At 40.3% G+C, this 16413-nt stretch overlaps 1 protein-coding gene across 1 annotated transcript; it reads left to right on the forward strand.

The window, feature by feature from the left end:
• Positions 1 to 54: 54 nt before the first annotated feature.
• On the forward strand, positions 55 to 11442 carry LOC146361721 (tetratricopeptide repeat protein 39C-like). The gene is made up of 14 exons (XM_084921381.1): positions 55 to 613; positions 1354 to 1402; positions 2234 to 2362; positions 2808 to 2922; positions 4053 to 4413; positions 5379 to 5547; positions 5861 to 5954; positions 6053 to 6160; positions 6252 to 6361; positions 8070 to 8193; positions 8280 to 8377; positions 8477 to 8581; positions 8694 to 8732; positions 8832 to 11442. Exons 1-14 carry the CDS (start codon positions 468 to 470, stop codon positions 8919 to 8921), a joined length of 1737 nt encoding a protein of 578 aa, XP_084777507.1. The 5' UTR covers positions 55 to 467; the 3' UTR covers positions 8922 to 11442.
• Positions 11443 to 16413: the final 4971 nt, after the last annotated feature.

The following is a 16413-nucleotide window of genomic DNA, read 5'->3' on the forward strand; positions in this document are numbered from 1 at the left end:
CGGTGCGTTATGACGCCAGGCCGTTTGACGAGCGCATTACGTGGGGCTGTCAGAGCAGCACAGCAGCCGCGTTATGTAATGCATCGGGTGTTGCTGCACGGATCTCAAGATCTGGAGGAAAACTGACGGATGGCTGATTTGGTAACAAATAACCGCGTGCCGGCGTTTGACTGAGCTTACAACTACAATGCTAACTGTAAACTGTAGGAGTGCAGTGTAATAGAGCCTGACTGGGACATCGGTGCCCATCCCTGAGGTGCACAGACGTCTGGAGCCTGCGGAAGCTGCACATCTTTTTTTTCTTTTTTTTTTTCTTCTTTAGCCGGCCGCTGGCGCGTCTCTGTTCAACGTGTTCTCTTATCTCAGTGGAAATAAACCAATGCGGGTTTGGTTGAGGGAAGAAACAACATCGTTTTTTGTTCATTGCGTTGGTTTGAGCCAACAGCCGCTGAGCTGTGGTATAAACAATGGCGGGTCCCGAGCAGTCCCAGCAGCAGCAGCAGGTAGAGGAGAAGGCAGAGCACATAGATGATGCTGAGATGGCTCTGCAAGGCATTAACATGCTGCTCAACAACGGCTTCAAGGAAAGCGACGAGCTGTTCAGGAGATACAGGTAATTATTTTGCGCATTAATCGCTGCAATCTTGCTGAAGCCTACAATTTAGTGACATTTTTTAAGTCTGAAACACTATATACACAGTACAGTATGTCCCTATGGATCCACATATACCTCAAACGGAAGAATGTTTTTTAAAGAACTTTACTATCTTTGAGGATCTGTCTGATTTATGTCACCACCTTTAAACTGGAAGTCATAGCACTAGAGTTGAAATTAAGAAACCAGGTGACAGATATAAAAAGTTAAGAAATCAAAGAAAAGGTTAAACGATGTCAGTTACTTTATTGCTGTATTTTCTATCATGAAAGTGTTTGGTGATTTTCTAGTACATTGTAAAAAATGTAAATCAGTTTAAATTTATTTTAACTTATTGGTCGAGATAAAACATTTTGGGATTTCAGCTTTAGCTCTGAAGAGTTGTGAAGGATAAAGGATATTTTTTCAGGCACAACAGATTAATGATACTTGTTTGTTGCAGCCCTACGTGGCCTCGGTAAATGTATGCACTGAGACACTTGCATTTTCCTCCTTGCATGTCAGACAGATAGTCCTTGGCAGCGGTCATGACAGCTTAAGATGAGACTTGTTTCTGCTCTGTTTGTGCCAACAGAAAAAGTTACTGTCTGCAGCTCCTTTTAAAAATGTTCATCTTGGTTTGCAGGACACCCCAAAAATACACAAAAAGCATAATAAAGGTTTTTTTTCTTGTTCTCTGGTTTTTTGTTTCTCCACAGGGGCCAGAGCCCATTGATGAGCTTTGGGGCCAGTTTTGTCAGCTTTCTGGTGAGTTTTCTTAGCCAGTAGTCCAAAAAGTTGGTAGAAAAAATAACAATGCACTGAAAGAGGTGTGAAAGATGCAAGAGCAGAGTTAAAATAATGGCCATCCCATCACAGTTCACCCAGGTATTAGGACCTCATTGTCACCACTACATCCTCTCCTTTGATTTGCTTTTAAGTCCATTAACATAATGGATGCTTCCTCCTCTCAAGATCAGCATCACTCTTGCAGTGAATCACATTACTGAAATGCTTAAATAATGGCAGAAGGAGATTTTTCACAGCATGGTTGTCACACACACACACTCACAGACACTGCTGTGTCACTCCCACTCGTGTCAACACTTGCACAGCATGATGTCATCCTCTGTCCCCAGATGCTAAATGGCCCTGAAGGCTGTTGGGGGTGCTGACATCTGACCAATCATTGCAGGCACTCACACATGCCCAGTGGCATTTAATGCATCATGCATAATATTATTACAAGCTAGTATAAAACCACAAAATTAATTTCTTATGTCAATGTAAGAAATTATTCTTGTTTTATATTTAGCATTTCACCCTGTGTGTGTATTCTGCTGGGCTGCGTCTTTTCAGCCATCCCAAACACAGCTGCACAGATGTCACCGTGTTCCTCCATTCATTATTTTGTAGAAAGAGCCCTTTGTCCTTTCCTGCTTTTAAAGCTATTACATAATGCTCCTTCACTCTTAGATTGTAAGCTAGCTAATGCATAAACATGCCTTACAAAACAATACAAATTCATATCAAGATAGTACTAATGTAAAGCAATGAAATATCACCAGACAAGGACTTTTTTCCTGCCTTTCACTGCAGAATGCCATGATGACATTTGAGGAGGAGAAGATGCAGACTGCCTGTGATGATCTGAGGACCACTGAGAAACTGTGTGAGAGCGACAGCGCTGGAGTCATAGAGACAATCAGGAACAAGATTAAAAAGAGTGTAAGTGCAATGCTATTAAAAAAAAAAGAATTCAAAGTGTATATTATAGGGCTTTCAGGAGGGCGCTGAAAAAAAACTGTAGACTGAACTGATAAGAGAGCTTCCATTAAATTTGGGGCTGAACTGAAATCCAGAGATACTGTTAGTACAGATTTAGATGGATTCCACTGTTGCTGGCATCTTCTTGTATCACGGCTGGTACAGGCTGCAATTCAGATAACTATGTTAGGATCCTCAGCTTTAGGCGTAATGATGCAGGCAGCAATGAGATCATGCCAAACTCACTCGCAGATTCAATTAGTACTCCTGGGAAATTTAATCAACAAACTGGGTGAGGAGTGGAGGGTCATTCAGGAAACTCCCCGTCCCTCATGCCTGCCAACCGCTGGGGAAACGAGATGCATGCTGGCAACTAAAGACGTGTGCCTGTGTGTGCGTGTTACAGATGGACTCTCAACGGTCCGGCGTTGTTGTCGTGGACCGCCTGCAGAGACAGATAATAGTCGCCGACTGCCAAGTATACCTTGCTGTGCTCTCTTTTGTCAAACAGGAACTCTCAGGTAATAAACAAAGAACCATCACAAGCCGGTATGATCTGAATCTGCATCATTCATGAAGTAAACCAGTGTGTGGGAAAGTGGGGGGTTAGATTGCTGTTGGTCTATCATGACTAGGTTTGCTTGATTGTTGAACTTGTACTTGACATTATAATTCTGATTATTTTGCATGATTCATTAACTTAACGAACCTGTGGGATGTTCTTGATCTTTAAATATAATTCAAGTGAAAAGCTAAGAGAGGTGCAAGTGGTGACAGACACAGGGTTGGCTGTTAGTGCCCTCAGAGGAAGAGTCTTGTTGTTTTGGTTAGTAAAGCCTGTCTTGCAAGTGCAGTAGATGGTCCATGCTTGTCCACGACCTTCAGTGTAAGCGTCTTACACCGGAGGTCAGGCAGCAGACTCACCTGCCTTGGCGAATCTGTATAATAGCATAGATCAGAGTGATGGAGATTTGTCACCAAACACCCACTTACTCAGATGAGTTTTGTTTTAAAAAGTGTTAAGCGATTAATGAAATAATAACACAGAAATTCAGCTCAATGGTTCTCAGGTGATCCTCATTTCTTATGTAATTTGCCGCCTGAAAGATGTGAGAGTGCAAATGTCTGATGCTGTCAAGATTAGACGTTCAAAGATCTGTAGCACGGAGTCTGTGTAATATCCATGTGAGACTGTGTGAGATAGTGCAAGTAACTGTTTGGAGAGTTCGCAGTGATTAAATTGTCATCTTTTGTCCTGTTCTCCTGCACACTCTACCAGCTTCTTCTGATTCTCAGCATTTTTGTTACAGATCATACACCAGCAGTGTATTTCCAGTATTTCCAGCAGTGAGAATCTTGCTACAGCAAACTAAATGAAGTATAGTTGTTTCTGGTCTGAAATTGACACAATTTGGCACTTAATAAAGTTAAATATTGAGTAAATGGTAAGATTTTATAGTCAGGCCTAAGACTTACTTTCATGGATGGGTTGTTGCAATCAGTTAGATAAATTAGCAATAAATTCAAAACCATAACAGAAGATTTAGGGTTTTTTATAGTTGTCTTCTGGGTTTCTGGGTTTGTTCTTCCACCTCAGCATGTCGGTGCAGAGCGTCCTCCAAAATATCTTATTTCCTGTTTCCACTGACAGCGTATATCAAAGGAGGCTGGATTCTCCGTAAGGCTTGGAAAATGTACAATAAGTGCCACAGCGACATCAGCCAGCTGCAGGAGGCCTATCAGCGGAGGTCCTCTGGGAACCAGGACTCCCTCTCAGCAGACAACGCCAACCACAATACTCCCGTGGAGAATGGTGTCACAGCCGAAGCCCTGGACCGCCTCAAGGGCTCAGTCAGCTTCGGTTACGGCCTCTTCCACCTGTGCATCTCCATGGTGCCGCCACACCTGCTCAAGATTATCAACCTGCTGGGTTTCCCTGGGGACCGACTCCAGGGCCTCTCCTCCCTTATGTATGCAAGCGAGAGCAAGGACATGAAGGCCCCTCTAGCTACGTGAGTGAGCGGAGGTCTTACCGTTTATTACAACAGGCTCATTTCTACAGCAGGAACTCAGAGCAGAAGTTTTATATGTGAGCAGCTCCCTAATCTGCTGTTTCAGACCCTCTAATTCCATTGCAGAAAACAATCCATAAAACTGAGGTGACATATTTTGTTAGTTTAAACAACATAAATATTAACAACAATAAAGGGAACAGAGATGGTTGATATCTGATGGTGACATTTCAGTGTAAAAATACTGCTATTTGAGCAATGCAGCTGCTGTTCTTCATCATCTTTTAGAAATGTTTTGTGCAACAAGCAAACAGTGCAGTTTTTCATTGGCACTCAGAAGTACCTTCATCTAAGCATGCACCCTTTCCCTTTTTTTTTTAAAACAATCCTGAAGAGGTCCAGTGGGGGCAGTTACTGTTACTCAAACAGCATGCAAAGATGCCTGCATCCCTAAAATGGCCCACAAGTTCCTGTGGTAGAAAATGACCTTTAGGATAATAATATTATTATTAATAATAATAATAATAAACAAATTAGGAATTGCTGAGTGGTTCTTAATGGTTTTGTTTAAGCTTAATTACTTGTTAATTAAGCTTTCACAAAATATGAAGCATATAGTAAAAGCTCGTCACATACGAGTTCTTCTTTTCCCCCTCTTCTAAATTTAAAACAGTCTCACCAACGGTCATTTAACAGCTATTTTGTGGTTTTTGATTACATAACATAGAGCTCGTTAGCCAATCAGGGTCCTATCTTCACCCTGGAATAAGCAGCTGATAATAGAGTCTCACTAATGGGTTTATTTGACAGCTGCGTGTCAGCTTTGGGAATTAATTTTTAATCTCAAGTTTTAAGCCACATTGACAAGACGTTTATAAGCTTAATTCCATTTCAGAGATTTAGACTGAAGTAGTGAGAACTGTTATCTGACCACTCTGGGCTCAATCTCCTGTTTTGTTGCTCAGGTTGGCCCTCTTGTGGTACCACACTGTAGTGCTGCCTTTCTTTGCTCTGGAGGGCTCGGATACGCATGCAGGGCTGCTGGAAGCTAAAGCTATTCTGCAGAGAAAGTCGGTGGTTTACCCCAACTCCTCTCTTTTCATGTTCTTTAAAGGACGAGTCCAAAGGCTAGAGGTATGTAACCTTTCGGTAATGGTCAGCGACAGATCAGTCAGCAAGTCCATATTAGCTGCAGATGGTTTATTTGTGTTGTGCTCCATGACAAATACACAGTAGACAAAACATTCTTCACTGTAGTAGAGTATGAAAAATATCATTCACCTCTCTGTGTTTTGAGCACATGCACTTAATATGCATGTCAGACGGTTCATTAACTCACCAGCATCTAATCAACCACCTACTGATCCATCACCCAGCGCATGCATGTAGTCTGTCTAACATGATTACCGTTACCTGTTGGTGTGTGTGCTCTCTCCTCTGTCCCCAGTGCCATATCAACAGTGCTTTGGCCTGTTTCCATGATGCATTAGAACTTGCATCAGACCAAAGAGAGATCCAGCATGTGTGTCTCTATGAGATTGGTACGTGTTTCCTCATCAGGTTAGTCGTGACATACTGGATGTTGGCGCAGACTGCAGTGATAGATTAATTGCACTCTGCCTGCTTGTCTTTGGAACAGGCTGGTGTAGCATGATAGAGCTGAACTTTGAGGATGCATACAGGGCATTCGAAAGACTGAAGAATGAGTCTCGCTGGTCACAGTGCTACTATGCGTATTTGACCGGAGGTAGGTCTGGCATACACTAACAAGCGACACTGTTAGGATGCTATTCCTTTTGCTTTAGCTCCTAAATGGTCCTCTTTGTGTGTTTTTTCAGTGTGTCAGGGTGCTTCAGGAGACCTGGATGGAGCAAGTGGAGTTTTCAAAGACGTGCAGAAGCTCTTCAAGAGAAAAAACAACCAGATTGAGCAGTTTGCTGTGAAAAGGGTGGGCACTCTCATGACACCTTTTTATCTTTTCTTTCTTTTACACAGAGTAGAGCCAGTGAGGGTCACAGGTTGCGCTTCACTGCACAGCTGAAGTCAACTGTGACATTTTCACAGGACAGAAGTACCTGATTTAATTCCGGACGGTACAAAACATGAACATAGCCATCACGACTAATGAGTAGCCACATGATTCTTAGCCAGCGAGCATGCCCTGGATAAGCCTCATTTCTATAATGATCATATTTTACAAGCTGGACTTGTATTCAAAATGTTTTATTCAAAATGACTGTGAGCCTGTGAGGACGGTGTTTATTGAGGTCAAAGGAGAAAAGAGCCAACACCCATTTTCCTATAGTCTTAAATACAACTTAGAATAGATTACAATAGAATAGAATGACTACTTTACTGTCATTCAGCAAAAACAGACAAACTGCACTGTCCTCAGCATTCATTCATTTAAAACAGTGCAGGAACAGTGTTTCTGCCACCCTCGGCACCACCTGGTGGACAGTAGAAAGAATGCAAGACTAAGGCGACTTGCTTTCACTTTTCAGACTCAGAGGTTAAAACCATGTTTATAAAATTTAGTTTCTGTGGATTTTTCCAGCACCCTGGTGGCTTGTGAAGGTACTGCATGCGGACAGAAAGGCATTATTTATACTAAACTAATAACTTAATGCTCATAAAATAAACCTAGTGTATATAAGTTAAATAATCACTTCTCTGGTCTTAGACCTCCAAAAATATTTTGTTTTTATTTTGAGTTTAAATCATGGAAGCGAGATCGCGGATACAAGCGGCGGAAATGAGCTTCCTCCGAAGGGTGGCTGGCCTCTCCCTTAGAGATAGGGTGAGAAGTTCGGCCATCCGGGAGGGGCTCAGAGTAGAGCCGCTGCTCCTCCACATCGAAAGGAGCCAGCTGAGGTGGTTCGGGCATCTGACAAGGATGCCTCCTGGGCGCCTCCTGGGGTTGGTGTTCCGGGCATGTCCCACCGGGAGGAGGCCCAGGACACGCTGGAGAGATTATATCTCTCGGCTGGCCTGGGAACGCCTTGGTGTTCCCCCAGATAAGCTGGAGGAGGTGGCTGAGGAGAGGGAGGTCTGGGCTTCTCTGCTTAGGCTGCTGCCCCCGCGACCTGGCCCCGGATAAAGCAGATGAAGATGGATGGATGGATGGATCATGGAAGCTCTCAGGTGGAAAAACATAAGCTGTTAAGAGAGAGTTTGCCTCAACAAACAACTCAACAGAGGACAAAAATGAATCCCTTTAAACAAGAAGAAGGAAATATTTAATCTTACTCTAGTTTGTTGATCAGAGTTTAAAGGTTTGGGTTTCACATTGGGTTGAAGCTTTCTTCAGTTTAGAAATGGAACTGTTTCCTCTTCTTTCTGGCAGCTATTCCCCCACAGACACATTTTAACAGCACAATCAACCATTAAAATTGTAATTAAAAACACTAACATTAGCCTTTCAAGTTTGTTTTAATCATTTGAGAGTTACATTAAAAAAGCCTTTTTATGTAGCAATCCTGTGTAGTTCTACGTATAATAATGATAGGACTTTCTATTTATCCCAAAAGAAATCAGTTTATGTGCCAAGTAAGTGTTTGTGGTGGTAAGTGGTGACCTCTGGTGAAATGTCTGACTCTTCCACCGTACGACAGCCTCTCTAATGTTTTTCTATGTTTTCTGTCTCCTGCCTGCAGGCTGAGAGACTGAGAAAGATGTCGCCCTCCAGAGAGCTATGCATTCTTGGCGTAATCGAAGTTGTTTATCTGTGGAAAGCACTGCAGAACTGCTCCTCATCTAAACTGCAGATAATGAATCAGGGTGAGGGTAGCCCATACAATTCAGATCAGTATTACCTTTGTCATCATCTATCCTGTGTAATCATTTCCTGTTTTGGGGGGGTTCAGTATTGCAGACTATAGATGACACTTCGTGCAGAGGCCTGAAACACCTCCTTCTCGGTGCCATTCATAAATGTCATGGAAATATGAGAGACGCTGTTCAGGTATCATTCCGCAGCGACACACTGAGAGGCTTTGCAGTGGATCCACACTGGCAGATTTACTCATTTTGCTCTGCCTTTTCCTTTTGTTTGGCCTTCCAGTCATTCCAGCTGGCTGCTAGAGATGAATACGGACGACAGATCAACTCATACGTTCAGCCGTATGCCGTCTATGAGCTGGGATGTGTACTCCTTGCAAAGCCAGAGGTCAGCTTGCTGGTCACAGCTTTTAGATTTTTTTTTTATTTGTCTGAGATGTTGGATGTTGTTGCGACTACGTGCCTGATTATAACCCCATGGTTTTTGTGCTGCTATTCAGACGGTGGGAAAAGGTAGATCACTGCTACTTCAAGCAAAGGTAAAATAATAACTTATAAGTTATTTGAATTAGAATGAACTCATTTGCAGTTTTCTCAAAAAAACCCACATTTTAATACATGTCTATATTATGTTTTAGGAGGATTTTACAGGCTACGACTTTGAGAACCGGCTTCATGTTCGCATCCATTCAGCCCTGGCCTCTTTGAAGGAAGTAGTGCCTGTGTGACTCCAGACAACTACGAGCATCAATGGCTGAATTTTTAAGCCGTTCAGAGTAACTGTTTGATGTCTTAGTGAAGGATTTGGGGAAATACATGTTTGTTACCCCACCCAGTCAGACTGACAACCAAGTGTCATCATAAAAATAGCTAGTGTGGCTATTACTAGCAGGCTTAAAACTATGCCTAAAGTTTTCAAAGTTATACTTTTATAGATGTATATTGTTAGCCAGCAAGTTAGCCACCAAAACCTATGTTGTTGCTGCATGGTGCAAGAAATATTAAAAACTTTAGGGCAGATTATTTTCATTGTATGATGAGGTGAATCATAGACATCAAGCTAAAATCTAAATAAGAAAATATGGGAGCTTTACGAATGTGTTTCTTTTAGTTTACGTCCAGCTACGATAGCTGTTTTCAGCTCCAAGGCATCCATGTCCTGTTTCTGGATATGATCCACGTAGATGAAACTAATTGAGTCCTTATCCCTGGGGAAAAATAACAAACAAACTCATTTCCTCCAATCTTTAACTGTTCCTTTAAGTGTTTTTCTCATGCATACGTGTAAGCTAGCTTGTAACAGTGTACCTCATTAACTTGTGTATTTGGATGACTTTAATGAAGCCTCTCCATTCAGTGAGCAGTTTACTCAGCACACAACCTCTTAATGAGAGTGGAATTCCCTCAATAATAGTTTTAAAATGGATAAGATACAGTTAATATTGCTTTTACATTTGTGCCATCTCACTCCAACTATAAAAAAGAAAATGCTAAATTAAATTCAGTTTTTTTTTTTTACCACATAACATATTGTGAACAGGAGTGAGTAAAATGTAATATTTGATATATTTAATACATTCTTATACAGACAGATGACAAATTATTGGAAAGAGAGCAGTGGTGTTTCTATTGTGTCACCTTTCGGAAATGTTTTTTTAAAATCAGCAGTTTTGAATAAAAAAGCAACCAAGCTGAATTTTAGTAACAGACAGTTCAGCACTATGACATCAGCAAACTCTTGTTTGTTTCCCTACATAAACCTGGTTTCACTTTCAACCTCGGCCTCTCTGCGGTTATGTTCCTCGCAAGTGGGCCCTGAGGGGATCCAAGAGATCTGTTATGCTGTGGAGGGTTATTTTGATGTCTTGGTTTTGATTCACTTGTCCTCTTAGAGATATGAATCACTGCAACTACTTCAAAAAACTGCTCAAATAAACCCTAGATTTTTGCATTTCAGTACGGCTTTATCCTATAATGAAACAGTTTAATCCTTAAAGGCGATTCCAGGGTGACAGTGCCTCCATCTATAAGACATGAGGGTCACAGAGTTGATCGATAAGTACAAATATTATGCGAATCCCATCGTATGGCCTCATTAATTACTAATATTGGCTTTTCCTTTAATTTGTCACCTGTCTGTAAATTATTAAATAGCTTGCTAATGTTTCAACTGTCACTACAGTGTTAAAATCATGCTTTTGGTGACTAAATTTTAGTAATCTGCCTGTGGACTTTGAACAAAATGGACATTGAAACGAGTCATACCGTATCACACAATTTCATTACTATTCACCGTGGAAATAAACTAGCAAACTAACATGGGAATAGTTAAATAACGTCACTGGTCACCTAATCTTACAGCGGCTCAAGTAGCTGGACCTTTAACAAATGAGACGACCACACTTCACAATGCCCTCATGGTGTTGCTATGTGAAGACATTGGGTGTGGCTCCTGTGCACTATGCATGGCATGGCAGGGTAACAGTGGCTTTAAGACTGTACTGAAGTCAAATGTACCTGTGTGTCCAGTCCTGCATATATATATGAAGGTATTATAATACAGTACCTTCAGTGCTGTCATGTTACCTCTTGAAAGGTGCTGCTAAATGTCAGCGTAATAAACATATATTACTAGTGACTTCTTTTGTTAGTGTTTTAGTGATTGAAGCTTTTGAATTAGTTCTTAATAGTGGCAAGTTTATATATTACATAAGAGGAGGTGCACTTTTTACAAGCAGTATTTATGCTGTTTTTAGTTTGACTGCTGTGATGGCCGGCGTTAGCAGCTGAACTGACTCAGTATGATCTTGTATTGGACAAAGAACATTGGTGAGAGTGGTTTTGACAACCTTTTTAACCAGTTTAACACTGTACATATGAAAACTTCTGTGCAGAGAACTGCCTTTTATGAACAAGCACTCCGAGGCTTTTGTTATCCGAGCAATACAAGCAAATGAAGGGTATCATATAGTCATTTAAAAAGGCTTTCCACACTGACTCTGTGTTTTTCATCACATCACATTGTAAAATTAAAGGTTTATTTTGCTGACATACCTGGTAAGACAGTGCTAGTCATCCCTTGTGGCTGTGATGGATATAACATGTGGTAAATGTTGAGCAGTTGAATGCACCCAGTACTTCTGTCACCGAAAGATTTTCTTTTGTCACGAGATTATGTTGGAATTAAAGTTACAAGTCAGGATGATGGTGTTCAAATGTGTCACTGAACAATAAACTGTTCTCCATTAATCCAGGTAAACAGTGTGTGTTTTTCTCTTCCCTCTGGACTGAAATTGCACCTTCGAAAAGTGATGTTGCACCGATGACTTTTGGTAGACACACAGTAACTGCACTTTCAAGAAAATGTCTGTGAAACTGTTTGTTATGCTGTCAAGTTTCTATGTATTCCCATTGAATTTATCTTTACTAACTCCAGCGTCCTCCCACGGTCCAAAATATGCATACTAGGTGACCTGACTTGATTAATGCTCTATTAATGTAGTTGAGCAAATCCCAGATAGTTGATTCAGTAGTTCTGGCAAAACATGAAGTGGGAAAAGCATTTCATTACTCATTTAAGTCATTTATTCAGTCATTATATCAACTTTTTGGGATTAGGTGAATTAGTTATTCTAAATTGGCCTAAAAGTGCTAAATGAGTTCATGGTTTGAATAGTCAGTATGACCAGAAACGTATTATATAAATGGCAATACATTACATTCATTAAAATTTTAATTCCATTCATGTGCACTCTTATAAATATCTCGTAGTCCTATTGGATGACAGGCTCCCTGAACACCGATATTCTCTGCAAGAAGGGGCAGAGCCGCCTCTTCTTCCTGCAGAGGCAGAGGTCCCTTGGTGTGTGATGAGATGCTGCGTGTATTTAATCACACCGTTGTGGCCTGTGCTGTGTTTTATCCTGCTGTATGTATGTATCTATCTATGCACTTTCATTTTTTATATCTCAAAGTAAGCATGCAGAATACGACAAGCTGGATTTTTACCACACCTTCATCACAATGACAGCCGAGCACAGTCACGATAATAATGTGAACTCGCTGAAAATATGCAGTGATGGAAAATTATTCAAATGTGCTCATCAAACCCCAACAATCAAATGGGGATGGTGGGATGGAAAAGCTCCCTTTTTAAGAAACCTTCGGCAGCATGAGGCTCAAGGACGGTGCAAATGGTTGGGGATGAAAGAAAAGGCAAAAAAAGAAAAAAAATCAAGGGCATACAAGGACAGGACAAACCACATGATGGGAGGAAGAGGACCAACGTTACTGACATGCAGTAGTGATAAATTAACACACTGAGAGTAAAAGACAGAAGTGGAGCAGAAGTGCTCAGTGCATGATGGGAAGTTAATTAGCACTTGTGTCCAATAAAAGCATAACTAAAGGATGGGTCAGCCTCCCATTAGACTTTTGGAAGCTCAAAGAATCAAAGTGAACAACTCTCTGCTGCCACACAACTTATAACTGTTATTCACTCCCTGTCCTGATACTCCTATATCATTTACTATAAACAATAACGGTACACTATTATTGCAATCTAGACCACAGCTTAAAAGTTCATAGAGAATTAGAAAGGTCTTATTTTCTGACAACAGTGAAATTCTTTTTTATGTTTTACTAAATTAATCAGAAGTATAAAGAACGATTATAAACAATTAATTGTAACATTTATCATAAATCACGAATGAGATTTAGTGGAATGCCTACAAAGGTGTACTGTTGACAACAGAATGATCATGAGACACTGTGGTAAAGTTTAACAGGTTTATTTGCAGATAGTTATGAATACAGGATAAACGACGTGGGCTCCAGGAGACGGGGCAGAGGTGCTGCAGGATGTCTGAAGGCACACTCAGGCACTGTCACAGAAGATTGGAAGGCAGAGGGGCATCCCCTGAAAAAGATAAGCACATGGACAACAACACGGACAGAGGAGAAAGAGAAAAAAGCAGGCAGAGAAAAGGGGGCTTGGGGACCATGACATTTGCAGAGGCCCATTTTCAGCATTTATACCTGTTGTTTCAGTGGTACATTGTGTTACCCCCTGTCAGTTTTCTCATGTTAAATCCAAACTTGTCAATCAAGAAATCTTTTTCCAAAGACATCAGCACAAACCAAAATCATTTTGCAGATTAACAACGGTAAATTTGCGAGGTTTGTGATGGATCATCCCATTTTTCCTTTATAATCGCATTAAATCAAATTTGCATCTGGTTTATATCCATGTGATCTGTCCATACAGGAGTAATTGATACTAAAAAAGTGCCCATGTGTAACTGTGTAGACATTTCCTAACACATCATGAGTGATTTTCCATAAATGATTCATTAAAAAGACATCTGTGAAAACATTACTGATAAACTTTATGTAACATTACGTTAAAGCAAATGTAAAGTCATAACTGAAACAAGAATGTTTCAATCTGACCACAAACTTTTGAGCAGTAGTGTGTATTGTGTACATGTGTCTGTCTTTATCTGATCAGGATTATTTTAGTTGTGTCTATCATCAAAAACTGAGTTGAAGTGTTTAAGGTCTGATGGGAAACTCTCCCTAACAAGTCCACTTCATGGCCGCGTGCTCATTTTGTCCTATTAGTGGCTCATAGGTGTCTAACTAGTCCACTTTATGCATACGTCCTAGTGTATCACGCTCATCAGTGGCTCATGGTTGCTTAAGGCCTATGTCTGTACTTGACCACAGAGGCAGAGCATCATTCGATCCTGCCAGCTGCTGATCTAGGGAGCATTTCAAGGATGACACACTCCACTTTCTCTGCAGCAAGACGGCTCATAACATTTTAACTGTGTTTCCCTGTCCTTATACTTCCACTACAGCTACACTACAGCTCAAAAGTTTGAAGTCAATTAGAAACATCTTTTATTTCTAAAGTATTACAAGTCTTTTTCATATTTTGTAAATTAGTCAGAAATACAAAGAAATATCAATGTTTAAAACTCACACTGATCACAAATTATGATTGATGTTTGTTTACAGGTGTACAGATCCCCATTTACAGCTATTATACCGACTGTGTACATTATATAACCTACCCTCAGTTTATCATATTAAATCTCAACTTTTTAGGTACCAAACCTTTTTTTTCAAAGACATCAGCACAAACCAAAATCATTGTGCAGATTAACAACGGTAAATTTGCGAGGTTTGTGATGGATCATCCCATTTTTCCTTTATAATCGCATTAAATCAGATTTGCATCTGGTTTATATCTATGTGATCTGTCCATACGGGAGTGATTGATACTAAAAAAAGTGCCCATGTATAACTGTGTAGACATTTCCTAACACATCTTGAGTGATTTTCCATAAATGATATATTAAAAAGACATCTGTGAAAACATTACTGATAAACTTTATGTAACATTACGTTAAAGCAAATGTAAAGTCATAACTGAAACAAGAATGTTTCAATCTGACCACAAACTTTTGAGCAGTAGTGTGTATTGTGTACATGTGTCTGTCTTTATCTGATCAGGATTATTTTAGTTGTGTCTATCATCAAAAACTGAGTTGAAGTGTTTAAGGTCTGATGGGAAACTCTCCCTAAGAAGTCCACTTTATGGCCACGTGTTCATTTTGTTCTATTAGTGGCTCATAGGTGTCTAACTAGTCCACTTTATGCATACGTCCTAATCTGTCACGCTTATCAGTGGCTCATGGTTGCTTAAGGCCTATGTCTGTACTTGACCACAGAGGCAGAGCATCATTCGATCCTGCCAGCTGCCGATCTAGGGAGCATTTCAAGGATGACACACTCCACTTTCTCTGCAGCAAGACAGCTCATAACATTTTAACTGTGTTTCCCTGTCCTTATACTTCCACTACAGCTACACTACAGCTCAAAAGTTTGAAGTCAATTAGAAACATCTTTTATTTCTAAAGTATTACAAGTCTTTTTCATATTTTGTAAATTAGTCAGAAATACAAAGAAATATCAATGTTTAAAACTCACACTGATCACAAATTATGATTGATGTTTGTTTACAGGTGTACAGATCCCCATTTACAGCTATTATACCGACTGTGTACATTATATAACCTACCCTCAGTTTATCATATTAAATCTCAACTTTTTAGGTACCAAACCTTTTTTTTCAAAGACATCAGCACAAACCAAAATCATTGTGCAGATTAACAACGGTAAATTTGCGAGGTTTGTGATGGATCATCCCATTTTTCCTTTATAATCGCATTAAATCAGATTTGCATCTGGTTTATATCTATGTGATCTGTCCACACGGGAGTGATTGATACTAAAAAAAGTGCCCATGTATAACTGTGTAGACATTTCCTAACACATCTTGAGTGATTTACCATAAATGATATATTAAAAAGACATCTGTGAAAACATTACTGATAAACTTTATGTAACATTACGTTAAAGCAAATGTAAAGTCATAACTGAAACAAGAATGTTTCAATCTGACCACAAACTTTTGAGCAGTAGTGTGTATTGTGTACATGTGTCTGTCTTCATCTGATCAGGATTATTTTAGTTGTGTCTATCATCAAAAACTGAGTTGAAGTGTTTAAGGTCTGATGGGAAACTCTCCCTAACAAGTCCACTTTATGGCCGCGTGCTCATTTTGTCCTATTAGTGGCTCATAGGTGTCTAACTAGTCCACTTTATGCATACGTCCTAGTGTATCACGCTTATCAGTGGCTCATGGTTGCTTAAGGCCTATGTCTGTACTTGACCACAGAGGCAGAGCATCATTCGATCCTGCCAGCTGCCGATCTAGGGAGCATTTCAAGGATGACACACTCCACTTTCTCTGCAGCAAGACAGCTCATAACTTTTTAACTGTGTCTGCCCATCCTCATGTTTGTACATTATCTTCTATAATAGATAACTATACACTATCTTTGAAATCTAACTGAGTTGAAGTGTTTAAGGTCTGATGGGAAACTCTCCCTAACAAGTCCACTTTATTGCTGCGTGCTCATTTTGTCCTATTAGTGGCTCATAGGTGTCTAACTAGTGCACTTTATGCATGCTTCCTAATCTGTCACGCTTATCAGTGGCTCATGGTTGCTTAAGGCCTATGTCTGTACTTGACCACAGAGGCAGAGCATCATTCGATCCTGCCAGCTGCCGATCTAGGGAGCATTTCAAGGATGACACACTCCACTTTCTCTGCAGCAAGACAGCTCATAACATTTTAACTGTGTTTCC

The sequence above is a fragment of the Perissodus microlepis genome, chromosome 23 (assembly GCF_051167445.1).
Source record: "Perissodus microlepis isolate ML-2025 ecotype Zambia chromosome 23, ASM5116744v1, whole genome shotgun sequence".
Lineage (NCBI taxonomy): Eukaryota > Metazoa > Chordata > Actinopteri > Cichliformes > Cichlidae > Perissodus > Perissodus microlepis.

Excerpts from the sequence above, each read along its gene's own strand:
- LOC146361721 (XM_084921381.1), top strand. The coding sequence starts at position 468 with ATGGCGGGTCCCGAGCAGTCCCAGCAGCAGCAGCAGGTAGAGGAGAAG. Across the intron at positions 1,403-2,233 it reads CCAGTTTTGTCAGCTTTCTG|AATGCCATGATGACATTTGA; the intron begins GTGAGTTTTCTT and ends CTTTCACTGCAG. Across the intron at positions 5,955-6,052 it reads TGTGTGTCTCTATGAGATTG|GCTGGTGTAGCATGATAGAG; the intron begins GTACGTGTTTCC and ends TCTTTGGAACAG.